At 38.9% G+C, this 14,215-nt stretch overlaps 1 protein-coding gene across 1 annotated transcript; it reads right to left on the reverse strand.

The window, feature by feature from the left end:
• Positions 1–11,110: 11,110 nt before the first annotated feature.
• On the reverse strand, positions 11,111–12,863 carry LOC137297374 (uncharacterized). Its single transcript, XM_067829413.1, has one exon. The coding sequence runs from the start codon at positions 12,861–12,863 to the stop codon at positions 11,424–11,426; it is 1,440 nt and encodes a 479-aa protein (XP_067685514.1). The 3' UTR covers positions 11,111–11,423.
• Positions 12,864–14,215: the final 1,352 nt, after the last annotated feature.

The raw sequence follows: 14,215 nt of genomic DNA on the forward strand, positions 1-14,215 counted from the left end.
TGCCTTGTGGGACACCCTGATCCTGATTGTAATGATCAGACAGGGTTGAAACCACTCGGACTTGAAATTGCCTGTCTTTTAAAAACACTGATATAAAAAGAGGCAAACGGCCTCTCAAACCAAACTCATGTAAATCCTTCAAAATGCCATGCTTCCAGGTTGTATCATAAGCTTTCTCAAGATCAAAGAAAATTGATACAGCATGTTGTTTATTGACCATAGCATTTTTAACGAAGGATTCCAAACTGACCAAATGATCAATGGTACTACGATTTTTCCTGAAACCACATTGAATATTTGTTATTAGGTTATTGGTTTCAAGATACCAAACCAATCTGTTATTCACCATACGCTCCATGGTTTTGCAGACACAGCTAGTAAGCGATATCGGTCTGTAATTTGATGGATCTGTATGATCCTTACCAGGTTTTGGTATTGGAACTACAATGGCATTACGCCATGAAGGAGGAAATTCTCCAGACGTCCATATTTTGTCAAATATATCTAAAAGTGTCAATAGGCATGGTTCCGGTAAGTGTTTCAGTAGCTGGTAATGGATATTATCATCACCCGCTGCTGTGTCATGAGCTTGCTCAAGAGCTGTATGTAGCTCATTTAAGGAAAACACTTCATTGTAATCTTCACCATTATTTGATTCAAAATTAAGGTTTTTCTTTTCCTGTAACTTCTGGTATCTCTGAAATTCAGGAACATAATTTTCTGATGAAGAATTTTTGGCAAGCGTTTCGCCAAGTTTATTGGCAATTTGAGATGTGTCAGTAATCAACATATCACCATCTTGAAGATGGTGAACAGCAGATTCCGAACCTTTGCCTTTTATTCTCTGAACCATGTTCCATACCTTGGACACTGGTGTGCGTGAATTAATCCTGGAGACATAGTTCCTCCAGGACTGCCGTTTGTTTTGTTTGAACGTACGCATTTAGTACTTTAAACTTATTTAAGTTATGGACAGTTGGATGATTTCGAAAATAATTCTCTGCTCTTTTCCTTGCCTTTCTAGCCTGTTTACAGTCTGTGTTAAACCATGGCTTCCGTACATGTGGATTTGTAGAGGATTGTGGTATGCATACTGCAGCTATCTCATTTAAAACGTCAGAAAAACGCTGAATTTTATCACGTATTTGACTGAAACATGAAGGTTGGAGTTTAGATGAGCACAATGTTTTAAATAAGGACCAATCTGCCTTAGAAAAATTCCATCTTGTGTAAGATGGAGCTTCAGATGGGGAAATTTCTGATAAAATAGTTGGAAAGTGGTCACTTCCACAGAGGTCATTGTGGACTGTCCAATCAAATTCATGAAGTAGATTTAGAGTCTGCAAGAGACAAATCTAGAGAAGAGTAGGTGCCTGTTGCAGGATGCAGATATGTATTTGAGTCATCATTGTATATACAGAGTTCATTATTGGATATAAAATCTTCCAGTATTTTACCTTTACTGTTTGTATTTGTACCACCCCAGAGTGGGTTGTGGCCATTCAAATCACCCATTATAAGGCACGGTTTTGGAAGTTGATCATAGAGAGATTGTAGATCAGATAGTTGGAGTGCTGAAGAAGGCGGAATATACAAAGAGCATAATGTAAGTGCAACGTGAAGAGTAAGTCGCACTGCAACGGCTTGGAGGTTAGTTGTAAGAGTTACAGGGCTATGAATAACGTCTCTGTCACCCGGAGGTGAAAAATAATGATACGCATCATATTGACGTAACTTAAAAAGATCTGTTTGTTTCAGATGCGTTTCCTGCAGACATATTGCTCGTGGTGCAAAATCTTGGACCAATAGCTGCAATTCATTAAAATTGGTTCTTACCCCTCTACAATTCCACTGCACTATATTTGGTGAATGATTCATCACTTTGGTGCATTTATTGGTGATCTACCACGCCTTGATCTAGAAGGCGATAAACTCCCTGTCCGGTGATGGATAAGTTCAGGCACCCGTGGCGAGCCACCTCCTCGTGGTGGGTGCTGGGTAACGCCAAGAGCTCGCCGACACCCCCGTAGTGGACCCGGGGGCATATTTGGTCCACCAACCCGTTTGCCGTGGGTTGCGGCCCTGTGTCGGTGGAGGAAGGGATCCTGGTGGTTGAGAGCATGGGAGCAGGACTATTGCTCCTATTGCTCAACACACCACTTTGGCCCTGACTTCACCTAGACGGGTGGTTGAATGGGCCCGGTTCAACCAATCGGCTGGTCATGCTAAGCCCTGTACATGTAAATGTTGTTCACAAATTTGAGAAAATATGTAATTTCTTGTCTTGGCTTCATGATGATTCATTTGTATTTCGATTGTACAATTCAAATTTCGTAACTTGCCTAGAGTCCTATGTCCAGAAGGCAGTGGCTCATGGGCCAATCAAGAGGAATAATTACTTTTGTGTTATTCTGCTTGAGTATACCATCCGGGTATCCTTGGTGCTGCAGGCATTGTCCTTGTGATACTCCGTGGCGGGTGGGGAGCTCGGATGATGAAACAATATAAACTTACCATGGCTTACGAAACTCCCCTAAAAAAAACAAAACGTCCTCTTGATACTACTGATCCTGATGTTGAAGACCAAGGACTGTCCACATCCATTGACTACTGGCCACGGTTTATTGTAATTGAGACGACTGACAACACTCCGTTAAAGCTGAACCCTTTTGCGGTATCAAAAGGCATACAGGGCATTGCAGGTGATGTTAGAAACGTTAGACGTTTACGAACAGGTTCTTTGCTTGTTGAGTGTAATAGGAGGCAACAGGCAACCAATCTCCTTTCAACAAAATCATTTGTAGGCATTCCAGTGTCAGTCTCTCCTCACCGTACTCTTAACACTAGTAAGGGTATTGTGAGAGACCGTGATAGACTATTTGCGGATATGCTGGAAATTGACATCGCTGCAGAGATGAAGGACCAAGGTGTGTTATTTGTCAAACGTTTCACAACCCGAAGAAACAACCAGATCCAACAAACCAACACCTATTTATTTTCATTTTTCACTCCAACGGCTCCAAAATCAATAAAGGCCGGCTACTGTCACATCAAAGTGGAAACGTTTATTCCTAATCCACTCAGATGTTTCAAGTGTCAAAAGTATGGTCACGGTGTAAATTCCTGCACATTGTCTGTTGTGTGTGCTCACTGCGGTGAGAAGACCCACACAACAGAAGATTGTGACAGTAATTACAAGAAATGCACCAATTGTTCAGGAGACCATTCGTCTTTCTCAAAAGAGTGTCCGATTTGGAAGTACCAGATGGAAATAAACAAACTAAAATTTACTCAAAATATCAGCTTTGCCGAAGCGAAACAGCTTGTTCAAAGATGCGATCCACAAGAAACATATGCTTCTAAAACAAAACCATCATCTGAACCATCCTCTAAGGCTTCTACGTCTTCTTCAGCTGCTCAAACAAACTTGACTTTGGTGCACACTGATTCCCCAGAGGTTTTTTCACCCGCTATTTCTTCTCAGACCGCTGAGCTACTTCCTCGCATGTCGCAAAGTCAATCAGGGCCAGCTTCGGATTCATCATCACAGCCACCTGCAAGGTCTCAATCTTTGTCAAATGTCCAACAAATTCCTAAAGGAAAAACTAAACCTATGCCTGATTCTTCAAAAAAGCAAAGTGGCAGAGCCCCAAAAGGGTCTGAAAACAGAATTAAGCTTTATAATAAATACGGATCACTTGAGGACATGGACGTGTCCGAAAACGTCCAATCAAGGGCACACAGCTTGTCGCCCTCAAAAAAAGTACGGGGTAGATCCCCAATCAACCCGCCCAAACGATAATCCATTGCAAAAATATTGTACAGGGGAACTGTAGAGGCCTAAGGACCAATTTCAACGGGTTACAGCTACTTGTCCAGGATTTTGCACCATCCGCTTTCTGTCTCCAGGAAACCTATCTGAAGGAGACAGACGCTTTTGATCTACGTCAGTTCACTTCATATAATTGTTTTTCACCTCCAGATGATAGGGCCACTGGAGGGTCTTCAATTCTTGTAAAACAGGATGTTATCCATAGTCCTGTAACACTCACAACTAGTCTCCAAGCTGTTGCAGTGAGACTAACTCTTCACGTTACCTTTACACTATGCTCTTTATATATTTCCCCTTCTTCAGCACTCCAGCAGTCTGATCTTCAAGCTCTCTATGACCAACTTCCTAAATCTTGTATTTTAATGGGTGATCTCAATGGACATAACCCGATTTGGGGTGGTACAAACACAAACTCTAAAGGTAAAATACTGGAAGATTTCATAGCCAATAATGACTTGTGTATATACAATGATGATTCAAGCACTTATCTGCACCCTGCAACTGGCACCTACTCTTCTCTGGATCTGTCTCTTACAGACCCTTCTCTACTAAATGAATTTGAGTGGTCAGTCCACAATGACCTCTGTGGAAGTGACCACTTTCCAACTATCTTAACAGCAACTAATCCATCTGATTCTCCATCTTATACAAGATGGAATTTTTCCAAGGCAGACTGGTCGTTATTTAAAACGTTATGCACATCTACGGCCGCAGTGTTTCAGTGAAGTAACTGATCCTATTCGGCTTTTTTCTGACACTTTAAATGAAATAGCTGATGAGTGTATACCTAGGTCTTCTACTGCTCCACATGTACGGAAACCATGGTTCAATTCCGATTGTAGGCAAGCCAGAAAAGCGAGGAAAAAGGCGGAAAATTATTTCCGCAATCATCCAACTGTCCACAACTTGACTAAGTTTAAAATCCTCAATGCGAAAGCCCGTCGTACCTTCAAACACAACAAACGGCAATCTTGGAGGAACTACGTTTCCAGGATTAATTCGCGCACGCCAATGTCCAAGGTATGGAACATGGTTCAAAGAATTAAAGGTACAGGTTCTAAATCTTCAGTTCACCATCTCAAAGATGGTGATAATTTAATTACTGACAAGTCTCATATAGCAAATAAAACTGGCGAAACACAAAATTCTTCATGGGCAAATTATGTCCCTGAGTTTCAGAGATATCAGAAACAACAGGAAAAGAAAAAACTTAATTTCGAATCAAATAATGGTGAAGATTATAATGAAGTTTTCTCATTACATGAGTTATATACAGCTCTTGACCAAGCTCATGACACTGCAGCAGGTGATGACAATATTCATTATCAGCTACTGAAACATTTGCCTGAACCATGTCTGGTCACACTTTTAGATATATTTGACAAAATATGGACGTCTGGAGCATTTCCTCCTTCGTGGCGTAATGCCATTGTAGTCCCAATACCAAAACCTGGCAGGGATCATACAGATCCGTCGAATTACAGACCGATATCTCTCACTAGCTGTGTCTGTAAAACCATGGAACGTATGGTGAATAATAGATCAGTTTTGTATCTTGAAACCAATAATCTCATTACAAATATTCAATGTGGTTTCAGGAAAAATCGCAGTACCATTGATCATTTGGTACGCTTAGAATCCTTCGTGAAAAATGCAATCGTAAATAAACAACATGTTGTATCAATTTTCTTTGATCTTGAGAAAGCTTATGATACGACCTGGAAGCATGGTATTTTGAGGGATTTACATGAATTTGGATTGAGAGGTCGTTTGCCTCTTTTTATATCAGAGTTTTTAAAAGACAGACAATTTCAAGTCAGAGTAGGTTCTACCCTGTCTGATCATTATAATCAGGATCAGGGTTTTCCCTCAAAGTAGTATTTTGTCTGTCACTTTGTTTAGTATTAAGATCAACAGTTTATCCAAGGTTTTAAATGATTCAATTGATGGATCATTATTTGTGGATGACTTTAATATTTCTTGTAGTGGTAAAAATATGCACACTATTGAAAGACAACTGCAGTTATGTTTGAACAAAATAAATAAATGGTGTCTTGAAAATGGCTTCAAATTTTCTAAATCCAAAACTAATTGCATACATTTTTGTAGAAAATATAAGCCGCATAAGGACCCTGAACTATCTTTAAATGGCACTCCCATCAAGGTTGTAAAGGAGGCCAAGTTCCTGGGTTTAATTTTCGATTCTCATTTAACCTTCTTGCCACACATTAAATCCCTTAAAGCTAAATGTCTGAAGGCACTAGATTTGTTAAAGGTTGTTTCAAATTCAAAGTGGGGAGGGGATACAGATCATTGGTACGATCTACACTTGATTATGGCTCCATTGTGTATGGTGGAGCCTGTAAAAGCAACCTCAAACTATTAGATTCTGTCCATCACCAAGGTCTAAGACTTTGTCTTGGATCTTTTAGAACCTCACCTGTTGCCAGTCTCTATGTTGAGGCTGATGAATCATCTCTTTCACAACGCCGTATAAAATTGTCTTTACAATACATTACTAAACTATATTCTAATAAATGTAACCCAGCCTATGACTGTGTGTTCAATCCGCTTTATGAAAATTTGTATGACAAGAGGTCTTCTCTTGTTCCACCTCTAGGACACAGAATTAAACCCTTTCTTTCTTCGGCCAGAATTGAGTTGGAAAACATAGCTCCCTCCCGTCTCCTTTCTTCTCCTCCTTGGCAGTTGGTTAGGCCACAAGTTGACCTAACATTAACTTCATTTAAAAAATCAGAAACTAATCAATTACAATATAAACAAGAATATAATCAATTAAAACATAAATATAGCAATTACAAACCCTTATTTACAGATGGATCCAAGGACGGTGGTGCAGTAGCTTGTGCCACTGTCATTGGATCGAGAACAATATCTTCTAGACTTCCCGATAACAGCTCTATTTTTACTGCAGAAGCAAACGCCATATTAACTGCTATTCAATTTTTTCAAAGACACCCTAAACATAAACAGTATATAATCTATTCAGTCTCTGTCTCTTGCCTTCAAGCTATTAAAAATATTTCTTGTAAACATCCACTTTTGATAGAAATTATTGAATTGTACAATAATCTTGCTACTGGCCAGTGCGACATTGTTCTTTGTTGGTTACCTAGTCACGTTGGCATTTCTGGTAACACAATGGCCGATCTTGCTGCTAAAGCAGCACTCAGCAAATCTGTGACACCACTTCTTATTCCATACTCAGATTATAAAGCTGCAATAAGATCTTATATCCGTGATCTGATTCAGAAGAAGGGGGACACCCAAGTGGGTATAAATAAAATACATGAAATAAAACCTTATATCGGTTATACTTACTTGGGTTGTCAGTCCAGATTTGAGGAGGTCATTATGCGACGATGTCGTATTGGCCATACCAGGTATACTCACGAATATTTCTTAAAAGGCGAAGATGCTCCGTGTTGTATCCCTTGTGATGAAAGAATCACAGTCAAGCATGTCCTGCTTGACTGTGTTGAATACTCCATCACAAGGGATAAATATTTTAATTCACGAACTTTGAAGGATCTTTTTAATTCTGTTAGCTCTCATTTAATTATTGCATTTTTAAAAGAATTAGATTTGCTAAATGAATTGTAAATAGATGAATATTTTATGCTTGGAGGTTTGAATTAGTAACTTAGAGTGTTAGTGGCTGTATCCTCGAGGGGGTTTAAAGCACTGTAAAATTATTGTCCTCCTGAGAGGATACGTAAGTCCCAAAACATTTGAAGTCAAATTTGATCTTCCATTTTGTCTTAGCCGTAGAATATGTGTCATTTTAATTTGTGGCTAATCTTGCTTACAATCACCATCAACTGAGGGGATGATGTAAATCCAGCTAGGGACCATGCAGGTAGCAGAAGTACTGTAAGTTCCCATGGCCCCTAGTATGGTGATCTACCTTCAGTTGTTGGTGATCTATATAGCCTGTTTTTATATTGTATTGTCAGAATAGGAATATTAGTTTTAACTTTTCACGCTAGTTTTATTTCTTATTGTGATATTCCAGTTGTTTTACTGTCCTTCGTCGACAGGTTTTTATCATATACATAGATTCCTTTTTTAAGAATGCTCTCGTCACGATATGGCTGCAATACTGCCGATGTGACGTTAAATGTTAACTCACTCACTCACTCACTCACTGGATAAGTTCAGACGTATCCATATCTTCGAGGGACCCAAACTTATTAAAAAGCTGAATCTCATCTTTTGAACCCTTAGCGACTCTATCGCTTTGGTTGATTCTGGTAAGTTTTTGGTTTCCTTTCACAGTTTGTGCGACTTGATGTCCAGGTACAGCTTTTGACTGACACGAATCTGATTTGGATTTGGAATGAACATTTCGACCAGAGGACTTTCTATCATCTAGCTGAGTCTTTGTACTTGCGGAGTCCTGTGACAAAGGCATAGGCTGAGGCTGAGATGGCGTCATGGCTGCAGTCTGAGTAGCAGAGTCTCCTCGTGGTAATAATTCTTGATTTGTGATGGGTTCAGGAGAATTAGATTTTATCCATGTCAGCTCTGTCTGACATTCAACTGAGAGTGTGGTCGTGGGTGGTCTTTTACTAACAGAAGCGTAAGAGTCATTTGGGTAAACAGAGAGAACAAGCTTCTTAGCTTCAGCATAGCTGATATTTTGAGAATGTTTTATTTTATTGACTTCCATTTCCCTCTTCCATATCGGAGAATCTTTTGATTAGGAGGAATGCTTTCCTGAACAGTTGACACATTTTTTAAAGTTATTTGTACAGTCTTCTGTAACATGAGATTGCTCCCCACAATGAGCACAAGTAATACGGTTGGAGCAAGAATTTATCCCATGACCAAATTTCTGGCATTTAAAGCACCTCAGTGGATTTGGTATATACACTTCAACTGGAAGATTGCAATACCCAGCTTTGATTGACTTTGGTGCCGTTGGAGAGACAAATGACAATAAATATGTGTTTGTGAGAACTACTTCAGAATTGTGACGCCTCGTAAAACGTTTCACGTGCGTGACACCTTGATCTTTCAGTTCAACCATGATGTCAAGCTCCGTCATGTCCTCTAAAAGATGATCTCGATCCCTGACAATGCCTTTACTTGAATTCAGTGTACGATGGGTTGACACTAAAACAGGGCATCCGGCCAACGTATCAACTGACAGCAGGTTGGTTGCTTGTTGTCGTTTACTACATTCTATGAGTAAAGACCCAGATCTCTGTCTCCTGATATTTTTCACGTCTCCTGCAATACCATACACTGCTTTGGAAACAGCAAACGGATTGAGTTTAATTGGTTTTTTATCCACAGATTCTATCACTAGAAATCTCGGCCAATAGTCTACCTGTTTCAATGGTCGATAACTGTCATTTGTGCTTGGGTCATTATCAAGCTGACGTTTTTTTCTCAGGGAGGTTTCAGGTTCCATGTTAATGTATATAAGATTCATCATCCCAGCTCCCCACCCACTACCGAGTATCATAAAGACAATGCTATCTACAAGTGGATCTCCGACCTGCAGCACCAAGGATACTGGGATGATATACTCCAGCAGAAGGATTAAACAAGTAATCAGTCTACAAGATTGGCCCATGAGCCATCGCCTTCTGGCACCAGCATCTAGGCAAATTTTATCAAATTTGAAAATTCATATATCATACAATATATACTTAAAACCAATTATGTCAACATTGTGTCCAAGCCAAATAGTTATTGAGCAACGAAAGATAGTGCTCAGGGCTCGGCATGACCAGCCGATTGGTTGAACCGGGCCCATTCAACCACCCGTCTAGGTGAAGTAAGGGTCAAAGGGGTGTGTTGGGCAAAGGGAGCACGATTACAGGCCCCCAGCGCCCTCAACCCCCAGACTCCCGTCCTCCATCGACACAGGGCCGCAACCCACGGCAAACGGGTTGGTGGACCAAATATGCCCCCGGGTCCACAACAGGGGTGTTGGCGAGCTCTTGGCGTTACCCAGCACCCACCACGAGAAGGTGGCTCGCCACGGGTGCCATAATGAACTAAGACCGTTCACATCTATTGACTATCAGTCACGTTTTATAGTACTTGAGACCTTTGACAAGACACCCTTGAAGTTGAATCCGTTTCAAAAGGCATACAACGCATAGCAGGAGATGCTGAAAACATTAGACGTTTGTGTTCAGATATTTTTCTTATTGAATGCAGTAAGAGACAACAGGCAACTAACCTCCTGTCAACTAATTCTTTTGTCGGCATTCCAGTATCAGTATCTGCCCACCGAACCCTTAACAGCAGCAAAGGCATAGTGACAGACTGAGACCACCTTTTCGCTGATATGCTCAACATTGATATTGCCTCTGAAATGAAGGAACAAGGTGTGCTATATGTAAAACGTTTCACTACCCGGAAACAAAATGAGATCCAACAAACAAACACCTATTTGTTTTCTTTCATACTCCAACTGCTCCTTAATCGATAAAGGTCGGTTACTGTCATATCAAAGCGGAAAGGTATACTCCAAATCCACTAAGATGTTTCAAGTGCCAAAATTATGGGCATGGCGTAAATACTTGCACATTGTCTGTTGTGTGTGCTCACTGTGGGGAGATGACACACACAACAGAAGATTGTGTCAGTAGTTATAAGAAATGCACGAACTGTTGATGAGACCATTCTTCTTTTTCAAAAGATTGTCCAATGTGGAAGCAGCAGATGGAGATAAACAAACTCAAATTCACCCAAAATATTAGTTTCTCTGACGCAAAACAACTTGTTCAGAGATCTGAATTAGCAGAAACGTATGCTTCAAAAGCTAAGAAATCACACGAGGCGACGAACACAGCAACCAGATCAACTTCAGGCTATCAAACAGATTTGACGTGGGTGAACACTGATGCCCCACTGACCTTTGCACCTGCAATATCTACCCAAACTAATATACGTGACATTAAGAACCAAATATATTGCATATTATGAAGAACCTGTCGACGAAGGACAGTATAACCACTAGATTGTCATAGTTAGTATTTAAAACCAACGTGGACAACAAATTACTAAAGGCAAAAGTAAACCTATGTCTGATTTTTTCCAAAAAGAAAACAAAATGGCAAAGTCCCAAAATGATCTGAAAATAAGATTAAACTTTACAACAAATATTGATCACTTGAGGACATGTCCATTAGTCAATAGTTTATTTATTTCAATACTGAAAGGCCTCAGGCCTATAGTATAAAACACACATCATACTACTCATGATATAAAGTAGTATAATATCATGGAGTCATATCATACCATATAATGCTGTATCACGTCATATTAGATCATATGATATCAGATGGTACCATGTCATGTCATGTCGTATCATATATGTTCTCACATCGGAAATAGTATCATACCATATCATAATACATCATATCATCGTCTCACGTCATATCCTATATATCATATGTCAAAGATCAGCTTGTACATCATATATAATGGCATATCAAATCATATACATGACATTTTAGCAAATGTAATATAGTATCATGCTAAATCACTCACTTCTCGATATCACACATATCTTTATATCATTTGTAGGGCGCACTCCATATACATATCATTTATAGAAGAATTGTCTGGATAGCATAGCTTTGTGAATAAAAATTGCAATATTTTGGATTACCTTTTCATTTGAACACGTCAACAGTGAAGAGAATTTGGCAATCGATGGATGTACAAAATAGTATTCTTTCATATATTTTCTACGTAGTGTATCAAATGCTGGACAGACAAGAAGGAAATGATATTCGTCTTCTATTGCATTGTTAGTGCAACATTTACATAGTCTATCTTCTCTTTTTATATTCATAAATCTCCCCTTTTCAATCAATAAATCATGGGATGAGCAACGAAAACGTGATAATGCTGTTCTGAATTTCTTAACATTTACACATGATAGATAACCTTCAGTATAAATGTGGGTTTTTAGTGTTGAGTAATACTTACACTTTGTTGATAATGAAACAATTCCCAACCACTTTTGTTGATATATGTCTTTTAATCTTTGTGTGAATGTATTTAAAAACAGTGATGGGGCGAACACTTTTTGATCATACCATAGGTTATGGAATCCAGTTGAGAAGAGTAGGTTTTTTACTTCTGATACCCAGTTCTGCTTACCGTTTTCATGCAACAATAACATCATTTCATAACATTTTTTGGGTAAACGGTGTGATGACATGTTTAATAACTTTATCCAATATTTGATCACTCTAGTTTGCTGGAATATGTGGAGGGGAAACCTGCCACATTCTCCATATACCATAACGTCTGGTGTGCTCATCTTTACTCCGAGAAATGTTTTACAAGCAAATAAGTGAACTTTTTCTATACAATCAAAGTATTTCAAGCCCCAAATTTCGGCACCATAAAGTAAAATCGGACTGATTTTGGTGTCAAATATTCTAAAAAAGGATGCTAGATTTATATCTCCTAATACTCTCAGGTTTCTTAATATACCGATTAGAGCCTTACGTGCTTGCACAGATGCGTATTTTGTGTGTGTCGACCATGACAGAATGTTTGTAAAATATACTCCAAGGTATTTGTATGATGTAGTTCTTTCTACGACATTACCCTTATAATACCATATTTCCTTTTTCGATAGTTTACCTCCTTTCTTGAATGCAATTATTTTTGTTTTATTCATGTTTACACTTAGACAATAATTTTGGCAATAGGTTTCTAATTCGTTTATCTGCTTCTGTAGGCCGTTTATAGTGCTAGAAATGAGAACAATGTCATCTGCAAATAATAAGAGGAAAAGATAGAACATATCGGGATGCAACTGGATACCATGTGAGCAATTTCGCTCAATCTGTACCGCTAGCTCGTTTATGAAAAAAGAGAACAGGAACGGGCTGAGTACGCAGCCTTGCCTAACTCCAATGTTTACATCGAATGTTGCAGACACCTCGGTGTTGTTTCTAACACAGGCTTTCACATTTTGATATATATCACTTAATAACTTACTCATTTTGGGGCTAAGTCCATTCATGTTAAATAATGACCAAAGTTTATGTCTTTGGACAGAATCAAATGCCTTAGAAAAATCAACAAACATTGCATATAGCTTACCACTCTGTGTATTCAAATATCTCTGGATCACACTCTGTAGTATAAACATGTTATCGGTTGTTGTGTAACCCTTTCTAAATCCTGCCTGGGCTTCATTTATTTTGTCCATTGATTCACCCCAAAAAATTAGTCTTTGGTTAACAATCGATGTGAACACTTTACTGAATATGCTCAGCAATGTGATTCCTCTGTAATTATCTACTTTATTTAAATTTCCTTGCTTATGTATAGGCACTATTATCCCAACCGACCAGGCTGTAGGAAAGGTCCCTTTTTCTAATATCAGATTAAAAATCAATTCTAAATACGGTAGAAGAAGATCAGCAGAGTGTTTAAAGAATTCTGGAATTACATCATCTATTCCCGGGGATTTGTTAACTTTAAGGTTATTGATACTTTCTAGAATCTCTTGTCTCGATATAGGAGAGTCAAGTATATCTTTTGAAACGTCACTGGTTGGGTTAGAGTCTTCTGGCCCACCTTCATTACTTTTTGTGTCTTCCTCGCTACCCGTATTTTGACATGCAAATAAGTCTCTAAAGTGGTGGAACCATTCCTGGGTTTGGATATCATTATAAGAATCCTTTTTCTTATTTAGGGATTTAAGTTCCTGCCAAAATCGTTTTGAGTCATTTATATTTTCTTCTATTATTTTTTGCTTATTGTTATAAAATGAAGTACGTTTATATTTGCAGAGGGCATTATATTTATTTCTTAACAGGTTATACTGTATCAATGAGCATTTATCTTTATCTTTCCTGAACCTATTCAAAGATTTACAGCGTTCAGCTTTGAGTTTTCTGCATTCATCGTCATACCATTCGTTCAGATCATTTCTCGTACTTCTACACTTTCTTTTCATATCTGACGCTGCCAGGCAAAGGGCATCTACTATAAGATTAACGCTAGTGTCTATACATGTGAATGCACTGTCCACAGATTTATCTAAAATATCTTGCACAGGGTCCGAGAGAATGTTCTCTCTGAAGGAGTCAAGCTTGTTATGATCCCAAACAAATCTATAAGTATTCTTACAACCAGATTTCGTACGCGACGATTTCACATGAAGCGTACGTAACTTCATAGTGAGCGGAAGATGCGTTGACTCGGGTCGAGACGTTATCTCAAAATCAGATACATATTCAAACAACGGTGCAGATGATATAATATAATCGACGACGCTTGCGCCGTTATTGCCAATGAAAGTGAAATCTCCAACTTTAGTGTCAGACCCACATCGCCCGTTCATTATGTGTATGTTAATTACTGCAC

The sequence above is a fragment of the Haliotis asinina genome, chromosome 1 (genome assembly GCF_037392515.1).
Source record: "Haliotis asinina isolate JCU_RB_2024 chromosome 1, JCU_Hal_asi_v2, whole genome shotgun sequence".
Taxonomy (NCBI): Eukaryota; Metazoa; Mollusca; class Gastropoda; order Lepetellida; family Haliotidae; genus Haliotis; species Haliotis asinina.

Excerpts from the sequence above, each read along its gene's own strand:
- LOC137297374 (XM_067829413.1), bottom strand. The coding sequence starts at position 12,863 with ATGAATGGACTTAGCCCCAAAATGAGTAAGTTATTAAGTGATATATAT.